The sequence below is a fragment of the Equus przewalskii genome, chromosome 1 (genome assembly GCF_037783145.1).
Source record: "Equus przewalskii isolate Varuska chromosome 1, EquPr2, whole genome shotgun sequence".
NCBI lineage: Eukaryota > Metazoa > Chordata > Mammalia > Perissodactyla > Equidae > Equus > Equus przewalskii.
The window spans coordinates 61,756,423-61,779,333 of NC_091831.1; the positions used below are offsets into that span (position 1 = coordinate 61,756,423).

At 37.3% G+C, this 22,911-nt stretch overlaps 1 protein-coding gene and 1 pseudogene across 2 annotated transcripts in view; one reads left to right on the plus strand and one right to left on the minus strand.

The window, feature by feature from the left end:
• Positions 1-22,911, plus strand: part of VCL (vinculin) — a 96,908-nt gene that overhangs the window by 21,178 nt on the left and 52,819 nt on the right. For both annotated transcript variants that reach the window (XM_070566307.1, XM_008517854.2), the window contains exon 2: positions 12,477-12,547. In XM_070566307.1, the coding sequence (XP_070422408.1) occupies positions 12,477-12,547 (71 nt within the window). The remainder of the gene's footprint in view (positions 1-12,476; positions 12,548-22,911) is intronic.
• LOC139074716 (V-type proton ATPase subunit E 1 pseudogene) lies at positions 5,189-6,019 on the minus strand (annotated as a pseudogene).

Genomic DNA, 22,911 nt, shown 5'->3' on the forward strand with positions numbered 1-22,911 from the left:
GAGTGGGTCTGTGCCCGGGATCCAAATCTGCGAACCTGGGCTGCCAAAGCTGAGCGTGTGGAACTTTAACCACTTGGCCACTGGGCCAGCCCCTAAGTAATCTTTTTAATAACTAAAAAAATTGAAAAAAGTAAAGGAGATTGAGTGAAAAACAATCCTTTTATTTTCCCATTATTATTGCTTGATTTCCTGTCACTAGAGGCAGAACTAAAGAGAGAATTGGGAGTCCTTTATGTTATGTTATGTAGCGTTTGCTTATGTATATTTGAAGCCAAAATGGAAATCACTTTAAGTAGGGTTTGATAAACTCTAAGCAAGTATAGGAATATTTGTCACTTAACAACTTGCCTTGCTTGCAAGTTAGGAAGTGTACCTGAAAACACAGGAAGAGGAGCAAGAGGCTTAGATTCAAATTCAAGTTCTGCAACTAGATTGCCATGTTCTTTCTCACTCTGCAATTCTCTGTGAAAAGGAAGGAGTGTATCTTGTGTTTCTTTGAGAGAGGGGGAGAAAGTGGGGGATGGGGAGAAGTTCCCTGTGCTGATGACCTGCTTTATTGTTAAATTGGTGGCCATCCAGAGCACAAATGTAAGTGATTGTGAAGTCTGCAGAAGAATTCTGAGTTGACGGGGAGAATGAAGTATCTGTAAATTGGAAGCCTGCCACAGTATCCTTATTAATAGGGATCTAGTGAGCAAGGCTGCTCTGCTAACATTTATCTAGCCTTAATTGATCCACTCAGTCTCATGGTGCGTTAGAATAAACAGCTGCTGCCAAGGCAGCTTAACACTAGTTCTAAGGAAAGTGTGTTGCGTCAAATGAGCTTACTTGAAATTAGAACTTGCCACCGACATGGTTCATCAGCTGTTTAACCCATTTGATTGTTTTCTCATTGATGCACATTAAATTGTTTTTGGCAATTGGTCAAAATTTGAACCATTTAGGCACTGGTGGTTTCTTCTTTATAGATTGTTATTTACCAACAATATTGTTTATACATTTCCAAAATTTAGTCTATGTTTTTCTGATTAGGAAGGCAGTACATAATCATTTAAAAAAAATCTGGAAAGTACAGAAAAAGATTAAGAGGAAAATAAAAATCATCTGAAATTCTACTTTCTGTGCTTTGTTTCCTTCCAGTCATTTTTTTTTGGTGTTGATATATATTTGGGGGTGAGTGAGACGTTTCAATATTAGTGAAATAGCTGAGGCATAAGTAAAATTTCATACGACACTCATGATATTAGGGAGCTTGTCTCATTCGCTGTGCTAAGACTGAATCTTTTTGTTAAATCAGGCAGCACAAACTCAGATGCCTGCAGGGCCAAATAGGTAATGAGTGAATCAGACCAGTTGTAGGACACTAGGGAGCAGGAGGGACTCTGGTAAAATGAAAAATGCAGGTCCTGATTGAAGACAGCTGCTACTGTCTTCAGCTTATTGTTGCCATATGGAAACAGGGCCTGGTATTACCAGATCTTCCTGATATTCAGTAAAATCTGGAAATCTATATTTCTTTTTAATGTGAAATTTCCCATTTAAAAAAATATTTTGCAGGTCAGACAAAATAGGTCTGTGGGTTGCACTTGGCTTATACACTGCCATTTTGTCATTCCTGACATAAATACTTTCAGTCTTTCTCAGCTCTCATAAGAAGAGCACTTTGATAAAAGAAAATATTTAGAGAGGAGATAGATAAGGAATTTCTAAGAGTGGCTTCAGGAACTTTTCACTCTGTAGACACTGAGAGGGTTGCCTAGGATAGGAATGATAAACCGAGATACCCACAGTGACCAGGCAGTGACATAAATGACTGAAATGGTCTAGATGTTAAGATATAGGAAGTGATGCAGAGAGTATATTCCCCATTTGCAACATTTGGGTTCCAGCAAATTGTTTCCTTGCTGAAATGCAGCTCTAATGTGGTGAAATCTTTTGATACTTTAAGAGATGCCAGAAGTTTGGATCTTTGTGAAATTTCATGATTTAAAAAAAAAAAATGTGGATCAAACAAAAACCACCCTTGCTCCAAGTTCTGCACAAAGATCACTATTTCCCTAAGTATAACCTAATTCTATCATAGTTTAGTAGGCATTAAGAAATAAAGAATTCTTGGTCAAATGAATTTGGAGAATGGTGAATTAAAGAAAATTGAACAGATTTCCTGACTGAAGGTGTAGGGGAGGAGGACATTTCCTCTCCCCAAATGGGGGTTCGTCTGGCCGGAGAACGAATTAAATTCACATGAGACAGAACAGCAAGAGAAAATTAAACAAAGCTTTATGAGGACCATGGCCCTGGGCCTTTCTTCCTGAAGGAAGAAAGGGCACCGAAGAAGTGGGGTGCACAGAGTGGTTATGTACCCCCAAACAGGGTGTTTCACATGTGATTGAAATGTCCTTCCCACAATAGCCACAAGATTGCCCTGTCGGCACAGTGCTTGATGGACACAGCAGGTAGTGGTCTGCTATCTCGGTGGGCGTAGCCGGAGGCGTCTGTTGTCTTGAGCGGGTGGTCACAGGTGAGCGCAGCAATCAGTTCCTTGCCTAAGGAAAGATGCTTAATCCTTAAAGAAATGCCCGCGTTGGGAGGGGGAGGGAAGTTAGTTACAGGAGGTTACCAGACAAGCACAGTAAAATGCAGATTTAAGTCCTTGCCTTTGACCTTGATTAAGAGTTTCTAGAGAGAAGGTCATCGCCTTTCTTCTTCCTGGTACAGAGAGGGAGGCACCTTTTACAGATAGAGATTTACCTTACAAATGTAAATGTGTCCTAACAAAGGGCAAGTTCCATTCCTCAGAGCCTCCTTCCCTGTCCCAGTTTATCAAAAGCAATCAGCCTCAAATAATCCTGATGCCAAAGAGACATATCTTGGGGTGGCCAATTTCAGGTCCCCACAAAGGTTATCTTAGATCTTTATACATACTACTATGCCTTAAAATTTCTAAGAAGGTATAACCCATAGATCCCACAGTTACAGTTATATCTCTATCTCTACTTGGTTCCCCTACCATTCCTCTTGTCTCTGAGGAAGAGGTGGTCTTCTTCCTCGTAAAGGTTAATCTCTCTACCTACTTTCCAGATTCTATCCCTGCCTCTTCAGGGACCTTGCTTCATAATCCGTGTTTTGTTTCCTGCCTCCTTTCTTTCAGAGTATCAACATTCTTGGTTTTCTTCTATTTAAACAAAATAATTACCCTTTGCTTATACCATACACAAAAATAAACTCCAAATAGATCATGGACTTAAATGTAAGAGCTAAAACTATAAAATTCTTAGAATGAAACATAGGGGTAAATCTTTATAACCTTGGTTAGGCAAAACCTTCTTAGACACTATACCAAAAGCACAAGGAACAAAAGGAAAAATAGATAAATTGGACTTCATCAAAATTAAAAACTTTTGTGCTGCAAAGGACATCATCAAGAAAATGAAAAAACATTTCACAGACTGGGAAAAGGTATTTGCAAAAGATATGTAACCTAATTAAAATATGATAAAGGATCTCAATAGACATTTCTCCAAAGAAGATACGCAAATGGTAAATAAACACATAAAAAGATGCTCATCATCATTAGCTATCAAGGATATGCAAATCAAACCACAGTGAGATACCACTGCACTGGGATGGTTATAATAAAAAAGATAATAACAAGTATTGCCAAGATGTGGAGAAATTGGAACCCTCATACATGCTGGTGAGATGTTAAATGGTACAGCCTCTTTGGAAAGCAGTCTGGCAGTTCCTCAAGCAGTTAAACATAGAGTTACCACATGATCCAGCAATTCTACCCCTGGATATAGACCCAAGAGAAACGAAAACAGACATCCACACAAAAACATGTACACTAATGTTACAGCATTATTCATAATAGCCAAAAAGTGGAAATAATCCAAATGTCCAGCAACTGATGAATGATAAACAAAATGTAATGTAACCATACAGAGGAATATTATTTGGCAATAAAACACAATGAAGTACTGATTAATGCTACAACATGAAAGAAGCCAGTCACTAGGGATCACATAGTGTATGATTCCATTTATATCCAATATCCAGAATAGGCAAATCTATAGAGACAGAAAGTAGGTGAGTGGTTGCCTAAGGCTGGATGTGGGTGGAGGAGGGTTGGGGATAAATGAAGTGGGTGGGTGCTAATGGGTTCTTTTTGGGGTGATGAAAATGTTCCAAAATCGATTGTGGTGATGGTTGCACAACTCTATGAATATGCCAGAAACCACTAGCCTCTCTTTGGCAGTTGACACTATTGACTGTTCGTTCACTTTCTTCCACTTTCTATTCCTTTGGCTTTCATGACACAGTTCTGCCATTCCCCTTACCCACCTCTCAGATGTTTCCTTCTCTGCTCTTTTCACCAGCTTATTCTTCCACCAACTGCAATCTATTTCTTCAGTCCAGGCAAGTAAACTGAGGAACTATCTATTCAATTGCTTATTGAACATTTGCTTATCTCCATCTGAACATCCCATAGGTACTAATTAGTTTCCCTCTCAGATCTGGCTTGCTTCTGTATTACCTGTGTTATGAAGTCACTTGAGTCAGGAGCCTGGAAGTCATCCTAGATTTCTCCCTTACCCTCCACGTGGAGAGAGTGTCATGTAGATACATATCTTACGTCTGCCCTCATATCCATCCATACTGCTGCTGTTTTAGTGCATCTTTATTTTTCACTAAGACTGTAAGCTCTATGAGATTGGGGGCCATGTGTATTTTCTTCATCACTGTCTGTAATACCTGGCACATGGTATATTATATAAATACATATTTTCATATAAACCTTTTGTTTTAATAAATAAAACATAGTCATGGCTTAGATTTTAAATAAGATTTACAGATGAGAAACACTTCTAGGCCCAAACAGGTAACAGTGAAGCTACTACTGCTGGAAGGAATGCATACCTCATATGCATTTTAAGCTTAAAGAGCAGAGACTTAATGGCAGAGAACACATACACATCACCCTGTAAACTAGATAACTGGAGCCAGAGGAAGAGCAGAAGACTCAGTGAAGTTCATGCAACCACCTTTATGCTGCAGAACCAACTAAAAGTTGCGTTATTTTTACATAAGCTAGAGGTAGGTTTCCTGATCACATTAAGTGAAACTTTCTCCCATTGTTAAGTTAAGCCAAGGACATTAGCTACAGAAGGGTATCCACTGATAAGTATGGTTTATTAGAACAGCACAGGGGAAGCTATGTAGATAATCTTGTTTCTTCAAATAGCAGAAACTTCTGCATCATAGCGGTAGAACAGTGGATGAGCTCCACCTCCCAAGGCTTAGTTCAAAAATTTTCTGTTGGCATTTGCACCAAACAAGGCTAACTGTACTTCTGGCATCATCTGCTGGGCTATGAGATCCTGCTGGCTTTCCGGGGTATTGGAAACATTTATTTTACAATCCCCATTATAGATCGCAACTCCACCAGGTATTTTCTCAGGCAGGTAGGCCTCCTGATCAGTTTGGACATCAACATCATCTTTGTTGGTGATTTTGTAAATAGGGATTGCTTTTTGCACTGCAACCTTTACCAGAGGGAAATCCTGTCTCCTGCAATGAACAATCGTTCAGGGCTCCCACAACTGGTATGAACTCTGGAGGACCAATAGGACTTGGTACCTGGCTGCATCTTTTACCACTTTGCTGAGTCTCTGTTTTGCTTCATTTAGTAGGTCTGTAGTAAGGTCATCTCTTGCTCTGAGGACTTTGAGCCTCGCTTGATTCATCAAATTGGACATCTGAATTTTCTGCTATTGCTCAATCTGCTTTTCTTTCTTCTCATAGTATTCCATGATCTTCAGTCTTTGGGTTTGTACAATAAGACCTTTCTTATCATTGAATTCTTTTGCTTTCAAATCTATTTCTTTTGCTTTCTCATTGGCTTCTTGTTCAGTAAAAGCTATCATATGCTTAATCTGCTTTTGCATGTCAGCATCACTGTGGGTCATGGCGAAAGTGATGCTAGGCCAGTGGGCAGCTGGCTCGAGTTTAGGTCTGAAGGAAGTGGTGGAAGGCAGGAGAGAGGAAAAGCCCTATAAACATTTGATTGAATAAATGAACTAACAAATGAACTTGTCTTCTAGTTTTCTTCCCTCTGGTCCATTCTTGCTGCTGAATTTTTCTTGTTGAAATGCAAAGCTAATGTCTTTTGCTTAGAACTGTTAAATAATTTCCCATTGTTTAGAGAATAAAGTCTAAGCCCATTGCATACAATGCCCTCCCTGATGTGGCCCCTTGCTGCTTCTCCAACTTTCTAGTCTCTCCACACCTCTCCTCCACCCAATTCCGTGTTCCACCCAATTCCGTGTTCCACCCATGTGGATCTGTGTTCCTTGAGCTGGCCATGCTTTCACATATGCTGCCCCATTACTGGAAAGCTCTGCTTTCTTCTCTGAATCCCATTACTCCTGGAGAACTCTTATCAGCCTTCTTAGACTTTCTTTTCCTCCGTGAAATCTCCTGTATCTCACTGATGCAGAACTGAAACTTGGATGTAACTCTATCAGAGCATGCATTGCACTGTTACAATGATTTGTTTAAGCGTTTGTCTGTCTGAAGGGCAAGGACTGAGTCTCACTTATTTTTCTGTTCCCATCATACAGAGTGTGTACACAGTGCCTACCACATAGGAAGTGTTCAATAAGTGCTTGATTAAATGAATGAACTGGAAATCAGAGTAAGTTAGAGAATCCTAGTTTTTCTGGATATATGACTTTTTGAACACCTGACTCTGGCATATCATCTGTGACTGATACAAAAGATACCAGGGAGGGTGGATGGATCACAAGTCCATCACTACTGCAGGAAAGCAACCAAAGGCGTTGCTGATGGTGAGTCACATACATTATCATTATCCTTGTAAGGCCTAGGCGTGGTATGGAACACAGCTGCATAACAGAATGGGTGTTAGTTTAATAAATTGATCAGCCTAAGAGTTATGCCATAAGAAACACTGATTGGAGCCAAACTAAGTACAGGCATATGGGTGTACATTCCCTTGTCTGGTCACAAATGAATTGGTCACAGTCAATTGGCCCTGTAGCTTGGCCCACTGTAACTTTAACTCTGAGTTAGGCTTATGTTTTCATCGTTTGTATCTTCTTATCTAAATACATTAAGAATTTCTGTTGATTACCATCTCCTTGCCACCTTTTTAATGCATTGCTCTATAATTACCAGTTACACTGTGCAAATCAGTAACACAAGTCCTCCCTGCTGCGTGTTGTCTTCCTGTTTTCTTATACTTAGTCTAACTAAGGGAGACGTCTTCATTAACGTATTTTTCAGTCTGCGTTGTGACTTGAACCAGCCAAGCTATTTTTGCTGGAAAGAAACCAAATCTTTCTACATTACTGACCCAAATTGGGTAGATGCTGATAAAAGGAGTAAGAATAACAAGAGCAGAAGAGAAAAGGCCTCTTGCATAGAATTTTGAACTAAAGTCACATACTGAACAAAAGATATTTAAATTGTTGAATAATGTAAGAGCTCTTCAAAAGAAACAGGGCTTCCTGCCAAGCCCCCTGAAAATGCCTCCAGGCCTCTTACTCATTCACTACCATTATTTCAGTTTATAGGTCTAAAGATGCTTTATTTCTTATCTCATTCTCTTCCCACCACCTAGCGGACACATAGTTGGCACTTACTGCCTGTTTATTGAAGTGAATGGAATTGGGCCTCAAAAGTTAAAGGCAATTCTCTGAAGAAGAAAATACAAGAGAAATAATTTTAGCAGTGAATAAAAGCAACAAATCTGAGTTTCAGCAATGCAGTAAAGTTTGGAAGCAAAAAAATGTATTTGCTATAAAGTTAGATTACTTTGAAAGCATTGTTTTTAAATGCTAATCTGGAAAACCTGCTCAGAACTTTGACTGTAACTAAGACCTATGTGTCGTTTTTTTCTCTGCAATTTTTTTTACCCTTTAACATATGGTTCTTTTTTACAGAGGGAATAAGATTTATTTTAAGGTTAAAAAATCAGGGGCCAGCCCCGTGGCCAAGTGGTTAAGTTTGCGTGCTCCACTTCTGCAGCCCAGGGTTTCGCCAGTTTGGATCCTGGACATGGGCATTGCACCGACATGGCACCGCTCGTAGAAGGACCCACAACTAAAAAATATACAACTATATACTGAGGGGATTTGGGGAGAGAAAAAAAAAAGCAGAAAAAAAATCAGGCATCTACTTTAATCTCACCATCATAAAACATAGATAAAATATACTGGAAGTGAGAGCTTTTAAATTTTGTACTTATTAATCATTTTATACCTTGTCTTGTTCCCAAAAGGAATTTGAGGTAGTAAATGAGGACTTAAGGTAGAAAAGATAAATTTAAAGGTAAGTTTCCTTTATCAGAGAGCTAAAAGGGAGTTTGGCTAACCCACAGTACACCTACAGAGATCACATAATGGTAGAATAAATACTTGAGTAATTAAATGATTTATTTCAGGTCACATAGCCATTTATTAGCTAAGCTGGAACTAGAAACCAAGTCACCAAATTCCCGTGCAGGTGCTCTTAACATGTATGTAGTAAAAACATTTGGCTTAGCCACCCAAGTGTTTTCATGACCTGGTACTGCACAGGTTCAAGGAGTATTTGTTAAGGTTATTACTGACCTGCTTGTTTGCAAAGTTGTAGACTATATTAGGAATCATATTCTTCCCCATACTAAGGCTGACCTCCAGGAATAATGTTTTTCCACAAGCTGTGAAGATTCCTATTGGTTAACAAAGAGTGTTTTGTGAATTAATCCCTTTCTTAATTGTTCTACTTTATTTTTATTTGGTAAAGATGGGTGCTGTAGAAACTTTCTGTTTTGATGGTGTGAAGAGAGAGGAGGGAAGTGCATTTTCTGTCATCTCCTGGTTGATGGCTTAGAAATGTGGAGCTTTGTCTTTGGCTCTCCTAGATAGGCTTTGCCAGTTGTTCATATAGGAGATGCCTTTCTTGTCCTGTGTATCTTTAGAAACTGGCTTCTTTGGAAGTTCTTGACTTGATACTTCAGTGATAAGATAGTGAATTGGAAAGATTTAGAATAGAGGATGACAACCTTTGAATAAATGGGCAGGTTAATTACATAATCCTCTCTGCCTTCACTTGGCATACAAAGCCCTTCCCAGGCTGACTCTTTTCTAGCCTCCTTTCCTTTGCTGAAGCCACACCAGTCTCTTCTTGTCTAGTCAACCATGTGCTCAAACACATACAAGCCTTTGCTTGTGCTCCTCTTTCTGCTTGGGCTGTCTGATCCCTCTCTTCTCCACCTGCAACTTCTGTCTTTCCAGGCCCAGCTCCTTTCTTCTGTGAAGAGACGACAGCTCTGAAGAGTGAATTAGAAGAAGGAAGAATCTGGAGGCAGGAAGACCAGTTTTAGGAGACAATGAAAGTCCCATAGATCTGAGCTGTTCGATATGGTAGCCACTAGCCACATGTGGTAATTTAAATTAATTGAGAGAAGTCAGTCTGAAAAGTCTGTGTACTGTATGATTCCAAATATATAACATTCTGGAAAAGGCAAAACTATAGAGACAGTAAAAATATCAGTGGTTGCCAGAAGTTTGGGGGTGGGGAGGAATGAAGAGGCAAGGAGGGATAAATATTTTTACCCCCTGCTCTATCCCCAGTACCTAGAACAGTGCCTAGCACATGTAGTTATAGTCAATAAATGTTTAATAACACTGAAGAACTGAATATTTTCTAAGGGAGATAGAAACTCACTGCCTTTCTTCCCCTCTTCTATCTGTCTGTCCTTCTGTGTGTGTGTAAGAAAAGGAACCTCCATGTGTGTAAAATCCTGTCAGGCCCTTTATAATTAGTATGAACTAGTGACTTTGTTGCTGAACTTCATTTTTTACTTCATGGAATCTTGGCCCACAGCTTTTTGAATGGTTGATTTTAGTTGGAAAATATAGTGAACAATACATCTGGAAATGTTCTGTCATGTTTTGATCTGAGAAACTCTAGAGAACCAGCTGCTGATTTGAAAGGCTTTTATTATGATACAGACAGTCTGTTGTCTACAAAAGCACTGGCTGTTACACAGTGGTGTATGTGTGTTGCTTTTTTCTGAGCTATTAACTTGAGAGAAAAATCTTGTATTCATTAACTTATGCATGACTTGTATTCCCTGAGAATAGTTTATTGTGTTATTTTCTTTAGCTGATTTATTGTACATTTAGGGATTTTTTTTACTTGTTTTTTTTTCTTTAAACTCAATCAAAAGTTAAATGGTTAAATAGTAGGGTTGACATATTTTACGTTCTGGGTTTAAAAAATTTCACATATTTCCGCATTAAAATGTGGTTTATATTTATGTCTTAGCACTCCCAGGTAGCTTTATATTGATAAAATGGGTGAATTTCACTATTTGCTATATTAAAGTGTACTTCTTCTAGAGTACTTTATGTGACATAGTGAAAGAAAAGTTGACATCCAAGCCCTGCATAAGAATAATTTTGAAGAAGTAAGTATGTGTACCATTGGTGGTTTAATAAATAATGTGCACATGCACACAATATGATTAGTGTGACTTTTAATATTTTGATTAAAAAAAATTTTTGGCCATTACTATTGGGAAGGTTTGTATAAAATGATAGATAATTACTAAAATTATTAGGCAGCAAATAATTGCACCTAAATAACCCAGAGTAACATTTTAATATTACTTTTTAAATTATGAAAATTGTATATTCACATTTCAGGAATGAGAAAACAGGAACTACAGATACAAATTCACTCAAAATTTCCTCCCCGGAATTAATACAACCACTCTTAACATTTTGTTTTGCCTTATACATATGGATTTTCTTGGTTTGTTGTAATTATAGTATATTTATTATTTTTTATTCCTCCTTTTAAATGAAATATAATGTTTTAAACATTTCCCGCCGGTGCTGAGTCTTTGTAACCATTGTTTTAATGGCCTCACGTACTCAATCTAATGATGTATCTTAATTTACTTAACTGTTCCTCATTGTTGGATAAGTTATTTAAAAAATATTTTGACTTTTATAACTAACATGATAGTGAGTACTTTTGTGAATATTGTTATTACCACATTTGATATTATTGCTTATAGGGTATATTCTCATAAGTGGAATTCCTAGATATGACTTTTGTTTTTGGTGGGGAAGATTGGCCGTGAGCTAACATCTGTTGCCAGTGTTCCTCTTTTTGCTGGAGGAAGATTGTTGCTGAGCTAACATCTCTGTCAGTCTTCCTCTATTTTATATGTGGGATGCTGCCACAGCATCGCTTGATGAGATGGGGCATAGGTCCATGCCTGTGATCCAAATCCTTGAACCCCGGGCTGCCAAAGTGGAACGTGCAATCTTAACCACTACGCCACCAGGGTAGCCCCTAGATATGACATTTTTTATGTTTTATTTATTTTTTTTATTAAGGTTATAAAAGTTAACATCCTTGTGAAATTACAGTTGTACATCATTATTAGTCATGTTGTAGGTACACCACTTCACCCCTAGTGCCCTCCCCCCACCCCCCTTTTCCCCTGGCAACCACTGATCAGTTCTCTTTGTCCATATGTTAACTACCACCTATGAGTGGAGACATACAGAGTTCGTCTTTCTCTTTCTGGCTTATTTCACTCAACATAATACCCTCAAGGTCTATCCATGTTGTTGTGAATGGGACGACTCTGTCCTTTTTTATGGCTGAGTAGTATTCCATTGTATATAATACCATATCTTCTTTATCCAATCATCAATTGCTGGGCACTTAGGTTGGTTCCATGACTTGGCTGTTGTGAATAATGCTGCGATGAACATAGGGGTGCATGGAACTTTTGGAATTGCTGATTTCAGGTTCTTAGGATAGATACCCAGTAGTGGGATGGCTGGGTCATAAGGTTTTATGTTTTATTTTTTATGACATACACTAGCAAAGGATTTTCCCAAGAGAATATACCAGTTTACATTACCACCAGCAGGGTGTAAAACTATTCCATTGTAACATTCAGCATTATATATTATTTCTTTTAAAGTTATTCTATAAGTAGGGAAAAAATCATATTGATTACTAGTGAAGTTGTATATTTTCATATGTTTGGTTTCTAGTTTCAGAGTCATAATTGCTTCACATATTTTTCCCAGTTCCAGTAACATCAATTTTTTCTGTATAGACATTTTAGCCTACCTAACTTGATTCATGTACTCCATGTACTTTTAAACATAACAACCACACACACATTCTCAATGATGAATTTCTCTTTTTTTCTCATGTGCTCACTGATGCCTTCAAATTAATTGCTCTAGAGAGGGGTTAATATTGTGTTTGTACTCCATGTTATTATCCATGTGTATTGTGGAAGCACATATGGGAGCAATCTTGATAATTTCAAATGATAGATTATATGTAAAATATATGTTTCAAATATGTTTAAGTAATAGTTTTAAAGTCTGAGAATTTATATTTGGGTTGTGAATCTTTTCCCCCTGTAGGTTGGAAAAGAGACTGTTCAAACCACTGAGGATCAGATTTTAAAGAGAGATATGCCACCAGCATTTATTAAGTAAGTAATTAAAACCGTTTTCTATTGCTAAGCAGAATAATTTCTTGTTAGAAAAGAAAAGTGATTCCAGGATTTTTTTACCTTTTTGAAAAATATATATAAAGCTCTGTTTACAATTGAACTTTCAATTTTTTGTCTTTCGCCACTCAGGCTTCCTGCTGTTGATTTTATTCACTGGTCTTAGGCATTTTTGACATCATAATTTCTCAGAAAACCATTATTTCTGAGTTTTGTTTTCCAGAATGGAAAGGATTCAGAAACATTCTGACCTTAGCTTGCATGAATCTAAATTGTATTTTAAAACACCTTTGCTTGGGGGTAAGGGAATAACTGTAGATACTAAATTTAAAAAAAAATTATTGTGACATATTTCAGGAGCATTTTAAGTTATACTTACATATTGCCTAGTATTCCTGCAAATAATTTCCAGACATTTGGCCTCTGCTATGTAAAGCAAGCAGAGATACTAACTTTTGCTTAGCTAAAGCTTTTCAGGTTCTTGATTATGTTGTCTTTGACTAATGACTTTGTTATTTTTTTTCCTAAAGATTGGCACCTAAGCTAACAACTGTTGCCAATCTTTTTTTTTTCTGCTTTTTCTCCCCAAATCCCCCCAGTACATAGTTGTATATTTTAGTTGTGGCATGTGGGATGCCACCTCAGCATGGCCAAATAAGTGGTGCCATGTCCACGCCCAGGATCCAAACTGGCGAAACCCTGAGCCACTGAAACGGAGTGTGAGAACTTAACCACTCGCCACAGGGCCGGCCCATGACTTTGTTTTATATGGCAGTCAAGTCCTAAGTAAAAGTAAAGGCTGATGCATAAGACAATTAAAAAAAAAAAATAGAACCTCTACAAGTCAATAAGAATAAGTCTATGTAGTTAAAAAAAGGGGGGGGCGGGGCAGAAGGACTTGAATAGTCACTTCAAAAGAGAGGAACTCCAGATGAGTAAATCTATGAAAAGGTGCTGCATCTCATTAGTCATCAGAGAAGTACAAGTTATTCTTTTATAAACCCCTAAATTAAGAAGTCTGATAACAATAATGTCAATTGTTGATGAGGGTGTGGAAAAATTGGAAATCTCCTGCACTGCTGTTGGGAATATATATTGGTGCAGCCACTTTGGGAAACAGTTTGGCATTAGTAAAGCAGAAAACAGGCAAGTCCACTCCCAGGTATGTTTCCTAGAGAAACTTATGCCTATGCACACTAGGATCCATATAAAAAAATATTGATATCAGTATTGTTCATGATGACCCACTGGTCTATCTACAGTAAAATGGATGAAAACAATTATGGTATAGTCATAAATTGGAGTATTAATCAGTAATAAAAAGGAATGAGAGTTTTTCATTTTAAAATGGCTGATTTTGTGAATTTCACCTGAATTTAAAAAAAGAATGAATGAATCTCAAAAATAATTGAGGGAACTGAATGATAGGTAGAAAGATAAGATAGGGCGTAGGTAGGTTCCATTTATTTAAAGTTCAGAAACATATAGAAATAAACTATGTTGTTTAGGGTTACCTATTTATATAGTAATAAGATAAAGATGAGTGAGGAAATAATGATCACAAAAGTCAGGGTAATGGTACCTCTGGGAGGAAGGAGGAGGGTTATATTCAGGGAGAGGCACACAGGGGCTTCTAAAGTGGTGATAATGTTCTATTTCTTGACTTAAGTGTTGAGTTACATGAGTGGTGGTTTTATAATTATTCATTATATTATACAAATATTTTATGCAATTTTCTATATGTATGTTATATATCACAATTTTAAATAAAGCAAGAAATGTTCCTTTATTTTTATCCTCCTTATGTTCTATTATTTTCATTGAACAGATGCAAAATTTCACCCATACTGATGTCTTCTAATTTCTAACTTACTTGAGTGGGTGCTTCTACAGAACTATGTTTCTGTTAATTCTGCAAAATGTTCATATGTCAGGAAGTAAGGTACCAGAAGCATCTGTTTTTTGTAGAGCCTGTTTTGTGGGAATATCTTTTTTAACTTGCTTTCATTGGACTTGGAGACCTCTAGGGTTTCTTCTTGCTCTAACTAGTACGAGCCTACTTTGTTTGTGTGCCATTCCATCAGCATGGTAATATGAAGAGGAATCCTATGCTGTCAGTAAACATATTATAGTTAAACTTCAATTTACCTTATATTAAAATCACAGCTCTAGCTTGTACCCGTTTGTCCCTCACCCTGTGGAAGGTACAGAGTATAGTGAGAGATTATACAGGGGGTTTCCAAATCAGGTGGGTAGTTGGACTAGATGACTCTACATAAAGTTCTTTCAACCTTGACGTTTAAGTCTATGAATATCATTTGATTGGGAAAATAATTTTTTCGGAAACTCATTTCTGCTCATTCCCAGAAATATACCCTTAAAATATGGTATGTGCTCTCACAGCCTTCCTTGGGGATTTAGAAACATTAAGGAGTGTACCCTGGCTATAACTTTTTTCTTAAAGTAGGTAACGTTAAAACAAAACAAAACAAAACTTCATTGATCACCCTTGGTGGTAACAATGACACCAACCCTTACTGTGTTAATTGGGAATTTAAAGAAAAGAATTAAGCATTTATTCTGCCTTTTCAGAGCTTCTTAAAAGAATTAAAAATAGAACTACCATATGATCCAGCAATTCCACTTCTGGGTATTTATCCAAAGGAAATCACTAGCTCGAAATGATATCTACACCCCCATGTTCATTGCAGCATTATTTACAATAGCAAAGACAAGGAAACAACCTAAGTGTCCATCGATGGATGAATGGATAAAGACAATTTGATATATACACACAATGAAATATTCAGCCATAAGGGCCAGCCCTGTGGCCAGATGGTTAAAGTTCCGTGCACTCTGCTTTGGGGGGCTGGGTTCGTGGGTTTGGATCCCAGGCGTGGACCTACTCTGCTCATCAGCCATGCTGTGAAGACATCCTACATACAAAGTAGAGGAACATTGGCACAGATGTTAGCTCAGGGCTAATCTTCCTCAAGCAAATGAGAAAACGAAGATTGGCAACGGATGTTAGCTCAGGGTGAATCTTCCTCACCAAAAAAAAAAAAAAAGAAAAGAAAATCAGCCATAAAAATGAAGAAAATCCTGCCATTTGCAACAACATGGATGGACCTGGAGGCCATTATGCTAAGTGAAATAAGGTAGACAGAGAAAGACAAATATTGTATGATCTCACTTATATATGGAATCCAAGAAAAACTGAACACATAGATACAGAGATTAGTGGATGCCAGAGCAGGAGATGGGAGGTAGATGAAATGAGTGAAGGTGGTTAAAAGGTACACGCTTCCAGTTATAAGATAAATAAGTCTTGGGGATGTAATGTACATCATGGTGACTATAGTTAATAGTACTGCATTGTGTATTTGAAAGTTGCTAAGAAAGTAGATCTTAAAAATGCTCATCATGACAAAAAAATTTGTAACTATCCTGCCTTTCCTGTACAGACTTTATTTCACAGTAGCCTGATAGCCCTAGTTGATGAGGGGAATTCTAACCAATAAATGTGGAATAAATGACAGAATTAGAAAGTCATCAGTGCAGCTTTTAATGAAACAATTAATTTAGGTAAGGATCATCAATGGATGAAACCATTCAAAGGTTTTAACCTTTATTGTACCATGGGGGAAAAGCCTAATCTTCTTGGGGAGTCACAAAAAAACATTATGTTATGACCAACTGAAATATTTACTGAGCAGTGTTTAAAAAGCACATAACTGAAGGGCTTGCCCAGTGGCAAAGTGGTTAAGTTCGCGTGTTGTGTTTTGGTGTCTCAGGGTTCGCTGGTTTGGATCCCGGGAGCAGACCTATGCACCGCTTATCAAGCCATGCTGTGGCAGGCGTCCCACACATAAAAGTGGAGGAAGGTGGGCACAGATGTTAGCTCAGGGCCAGTCTTCCTCAGCAAAAAGAGGAGGATTGGTGGCAGATGTTAGCTCAGGACTAATCTTCCTCAAAAAGAAAAAGCACATAACTGAATATGTTACACTCTGAAATGTTACCTGAAAATAGCCTGGAGTGCAAAAACAGTATGGCTATGGTTGTCAAACACATTTGGGGGCAAATAAATATTCTGCAGATTAAAATATGATGGCTTTTTAGGCCTTTCTTTAGAATGCAAAATGAAGCAGAAAATAACTTTAGTAGACACCTTGACTGGGAAGGGGAGAGGACAGAGAGGGAAACAGATGGAAGCAATTAATGACATCCTTGGAACTATTGACTAGGACATACTTTTGGGCTGTTTGGTTGATGTTTTGAAGTTTCCAGGGCATGATAGACTGAAGCTTCCTCTGATAGCCACATTCACAAGGATTTCTACATAGTGTCTGCTTTGGCAACACTAAAGAATAAAATAAGTTTAAAAAATTTATTCTTAGATCAATTTCTACTCCTAAATATTAGAATGTCAGTGGTAGAGAAAACAGAAGACTCCTGGTCTGTAGACAGATTTATACCTAAGTAATCTGGTGTGTAATTAGATATTTTTCAGGGAAGGATATGACATTTACAGAATTTTTGACAGTTTCAGGATGTGGGGGTCTCAAAATCAAATCAAAATCTATTTGTGTGACTGGCAATTAAGGGCATATTGGAATGTTGGAAAGTGGTTTAATATCGGTTAAAGATTATATATTTGAGTTGTAACTGTCAATGAGGGACTTCCAATGCTCAGGTAATTCCTTATTGTAAAAGTGAGATCTAATTTAATATAGAGCAAGATTTGCATTGTCACAGAAAGACTTTTTCTTGGGTGGAGCAAAAGTTATCTGATCCCTGACTGCACTGGCAGATAGAGTTTACAATTTACTAATTTTACCCAAGATTTCATTAATAGCCACATGCTTGCACAAGAGGTATACAGTTGCATGATGATTGCCTTAGAAACTGCTACAATATTCATAGACTTTAGGAGTATAATGACAATGCTGTAATGTTAAAATATCTGTTAGACTCACCCTATAAGAAGTTATTTGTTCACCTCAGAAATATGAAAGATTATAATACTACGAAAAGCTAAACACTAACAAATTGGATAATCTAGAAGAAATGGATACATTCTTAGAATCATACAACCTTCAAAAACTTAATCAAGAAGAAATAGAGAATTTGAATAGACCAATCGCCAGTAAGGAGATAGAAACAGTAATCAAAAACCTCCCCCAAAATAAAAATCTAGGAATAGACGTCTTCCTTGGTGAATTCTGCCAAACATTCAAAGAAGACTTCACACCTATCTTTCTCAAACTCTTCCAAAAAGTTGAAGAGGAAGGGAAACTTCCTAACTCATTCTACAAGGCCAACATTACCTTCATATGAAAACCGGACAAGGACAACACAAGAAAAGAAAATTACAGGTCAATACTGATAAACATCAATGCAAAAATCCTCAACAAAATACTAGCAAATCGAATACAACACTACATCAAAAAGAACATACACCAACATCAAGTGGGATTTATTCCAGGGATGCAAAGATGGTTCATCATCCAGAAATCAATCAATGTGATACAGCACGTTAACAAAATGAAGAATAAAAATCACACAATCATCTCAATAGATGCAGAGAAAGCATTTGACAAGATACATCATCCATTTATGATAAAAACTCTGAATAAAATGGGTATAGAAGGAAAGTACCTCAACATGATAAAGGCCATAAATGACAGACTCACAGCTAATATCATACTCAATAGAGAAAAACTGAAAGCTATTCCTTTAAGAACAGGAACCAGATAAGGATGCCCTCCACCTTTGCCACTCTATTTAAGGTAGTATTGAAGTCCTAGCCAGAGCAATCAGGCAAGAAAAAGAAATAAAGGGGATCCAAATTGGAAGGGAAGAAGTGGAACTGTTACTATTTGCAGATGACATGATTTTATATATAGAAAACCCTAAAGAGTCCGCCAAAAAAATTTAGAGATAATAAATGAATACGGAACAGTTGCAGGATACAAAATCAACATACAAAAATCAGTTGCATTTCTATACACTAACAGAAAGCAGAAATTAAGAGAGAACAGAAAGAGAAATTAAGAATACAATCCCATTGGGGCCGGCCTAGTGGCACAGCAGTTAAGTTCACATGTTCCACTTTGGCGACCTGGGGTTTGCCGGTTCAGATCCTGGGTGTGGACATGGCACTGCTTGGCAAGCCATGCTGTGTTAAAGCGTCCCACATATAAAGTAGAAGAAGATGGGCACGGATGTTAGCTCAGGGCTAATCTTCCTCAAAAAAAAAAAAAAGAGAGAGAGAGAGAATACAATCCCATTTACAGTTACAACAGAAAGAATAAAATACCTAGGACTTAACTAAGAGGTGAAAGACCTGTACACTGAAAACTGTAAAACATTGTTGAAAGATTGAAGCAGACACAAAGAAATGGAAAGATGTCCATGCTCTTGGATTGGAAGAATTGACGTAATTAAAATGTCCATACTATTTTAAGAGAAGATTTTTGTCTCTTAACATAGACAACCAAGTTTCTGTGAGATAATCGTTCATATATGCCAGCTACTTTGCTGCATTTTTGACCTAGAGCAAGCACTCAAACTTTAAATAGTTTACCTTTGAACTTGCCACATTAAACATAATTGGGTACTACTGTTCTTCACAGACGTTCTCAAACAAAAATGATTTAAGTTTTGAGTTTTCTCAATGATGAACTCTGAGTCATTTTATTAACTTGCAGAAAAGTTCTAAACAGCTTGGCAGGGGTTTAATCCTTGGTTTGCTTTGTATACCCTTCGTGACTAAGAAATAAACTAATAAAACTTTAAACATGTAATGCTTTGGTTTCCATTGTCTATAGAGTAAAAATCAAGATTGAAAGTAACTCCAGGGGTTACTCACATTTATTGAGTGCATATTGTTGGATCAGATACTTATATATTTTCATTTTCTCATGTAATTCTGAGAACAACAACTTCAAGATATTAATAACTCCATTTTACAGATAAGAAAACTGAGGTTTGATAAACGTTAACTCATCCAAGGTTGCTTAGCTAGCTAGTGGTGGACGTAATTCCTGTTGGTGGTCTCGTGGCTTCCAAGTCGTGTTCTTTCCACAATCTGACCTTCTGAGAATTCATGTAGGCCACCCTTCTCTCTCTAGGCAGCACTAACATTACACCACTTTTAGAGGATAACAATTTACACTTTTTCTCAGTATTTCCGAGGAAAGACTGTTAAAGAAGTAATTTGTGATGTACTGCAGTGTCTTTCATCTTTTAAGCTGTAAAGAAGTTAAAGTCATAACGTTTTTTTTTTTGAGGAAGATTAGCCCTGAGCTAACATCTACTGCCAATCCTCCTCTTTTTTGCTGAGGAAGACTGGCCCTGAGCTAACATCCGTGTCCCGTCTCCATCTTCCTCTACTTTCTATGTGGGACACCTGCCACAGCATGACTTGACAAGTGGTGCGTAGGTCTGCATCTGGGATCCAAACCAGCGAACCCTGGGTTCAAAGTGGAACGTGGGAACTTAACCACTGTGCCACCAGGCCGGCCCCATAGAGTCATAACATTTAAAAGCTAAAAGGAATCATAGAGACTATTTAATCCAACTGCTTTATTTTATAGATGAATTGAGGCCGTTGGCTGCTCCACCCCAACCCTGCAGAACCAAACAGAAACACTAAAAGTAATTAGACACAAGTATTCCCTTATTACCTTAACTATTCCTATATGGGTCCAGTGCCAAATTAAGAAATTCTCAGGGTTTAAATTTTTTCCCTCACATCTATTTAAAATCTTTATTCTTTCTTTAGTAGAAGCAAAATAACCTTATAAAAATAGCTCCATTTCTTGAATACTTTTTTTATTTTAAAAGATTGTCACCTGCACTAACAACTGTTGCCAATCTTTTTTCTTTTTTCTGCTTTTTCTCGCCAAATTCCACCCCCCCTCCCCGCCCGTACATAGTTGTATATTCTAGTTGTGGGTCCTTCTAGTTGTGGCATGTGGGACGCCATCTCAGTGTGGCCTGATGAGTGGTGCCACGTCCGCACCCAGGATCTGAATTGGGGAAACCCTGGGCTGCAGAAGCAGAACGTGTGCAGAAGAGCGGCCATGGGGCCGGCCCCTTTGAATACTTTTTATGAGCTGGGTACTTTAAGTTGTGTTGTTTAATCTGCCTCATCTTGCAGATGAGGAAGCTGAGACTCAGAGAAGCCTGTTAACTCCTTCAAAGTTACCCAGGAGGTAAATGGTAGAGGAAGGATTCAGACCCTGAACTATATGACTCCCAGGCTTGTGCTCATTCCAGTATTCTAAAATTCTTTCTCACCCTTCTTTCTAAGAATCTCTGCTTATAATGTAATAGTTGTTGTGAGGCTTAAAAGAGTGAGACAATGTATGTGAAAGTACCTGGAAAAAAAAGACATTTGGTAATTATTAGCTTCCTTCCTTAGCTTCTGAATCTTTTTTTCCCTCATTTTCTTCAAATAAACTCAGTTACTTTTTAAGCTTTTCTCACAGAAAATTTTGCCCTAAACTTACTATGTCCTGTACTAAGACCTTTTTTAAAAAATCATGATTTTTTAAAATTTAATGCTCTTTCTGTATCTGTTGAAATGATCATGCGTTTTTTATTTATAAGATGGTTTCTGGTCTACTACATGATTATAGGTTTTCTGATGGTGAACCATCTTTGCATTTTGGATAAACCCTAGTTGGTTGTGGTTTAAAAAAGAAAATGCAGAGCTAATTTCAATTTGCTAATATTTTTAAAGGATTTTGCTTCTCTGTTCATGAGGGATCCTGATCTATAATTTTCTTTCCTGTTCTGTTCTTATCCAGTTTTGGTATCAGGTTTATTTTAGCTTCGTAAAATAAGATCTATTCCTAGTCTTTGAAACAGTTTACATAAGATAAAGATGATCTTTCTTGAAAGTTTGGCAAAACTTGCATCTAAAGAAAACTTTCTAGGTCTGGTGTCTTTTGGAGTAAGAAACTTGATTACTCATTCAGTTTCTTTTTATCGTCGAATTCAGGTTTTAAATTCATTTTTAGTTAACTTTGACAATCTGATACTTTTCTAAGAAATTATCCATTTTATCTATCCTTTTTTGTTCAGTATTATTTATTTCTGCCTTTTTTTCTTATCACTCTTTTAGAGATTTATGTTTTAGTTTTTTCCCCAAAGATCTATTTCATTAAATTCTTCTCTCCTACTTATTATTATTTTCTAAGTTTATTATTTGAATACCTTATTTTCAATATTTCAATCTTTATATTTAATCTTTCTTGTTTTTATTTTTTATTTTTTTAAAGATTGGCACCTGAGCTAACAACTGTGGACAATCTTTTTTTCTTTTCTGCTTTATCTCCCCAAATCCCCCCTGGTACATAGTTGTATATCTTAGTTGCAGGTCCTTCTAGTTGTGGCATATGGGATGCCGCCTCAACGTGGCCTGACGAGCCGTGCCATGTCCGCACCCAGGATCCGAACCCTGGGCCGCTGCAGTGGAACGCGAGAACTTAACGACTTGGCCATGGGGCCGGCCCCCTCTTGTTGTTAAATAGATGTATTTAGGCTCTTATTTTGCTCTAAGTCCTACTGCAAGTTTAGAAACAGCTATAGGTACTTTAATGGTTGTTCATCCCTAAATATTTTGTAATTTTGGTTGTGAATTCCTCTTTAACCATGTGCATTCTAAAGATTTTTAAATTCTTTTTACTATTTTTTTTCCTTTCTTCTTTTTCTCCCCAAATCCCCCTAGTACATAATTGTGTATTTTAGTTGTGGGTCCTTCTAGTTGTGGCACGTGGGACGCCACCTCAGCATGGCCCAATGACTGGTGCCATGTCTGCGCTCAGGATCTGAACCAGCAAAACCCTGGGCCACCACAGCGGAGCGTGCAAACTTAACCACTTGGCCATGGGGCCAGCCCAAATTTACTATATTTTTATTGTTATATATCTAATTAAGTGCATTGTGCCCAAAAGACATGGTTGGTATAGTATCAATTCTTGGAAATTCTTTTGTGACATAAGTAGTCAGTTTTGGTAAGTGTACTATGTGTGTTTGAAAAGAATGTATATTCTCTTTTGCTTGAGTACAGGGTTCTCTTTATATTGATTAGGTCAACATATAAATATTATTGATCAAACTTTTTATAACCTTACTATTTTTTCTGTTTGAACTGTCGGTTTATGATTGAGATATGTTGAAATCTCCTATAATAATTGTAGATTTGTCAATTTTCCTCATAATTGTCAGTTTTAGCTTTATATATATATATTTTTTATTTTTATTTTTTATTTTTTTGCTGCAGAAGATTATCCCTGAGCTAACATCCATGCCAATCCTCCTCCTCTTTATATGTG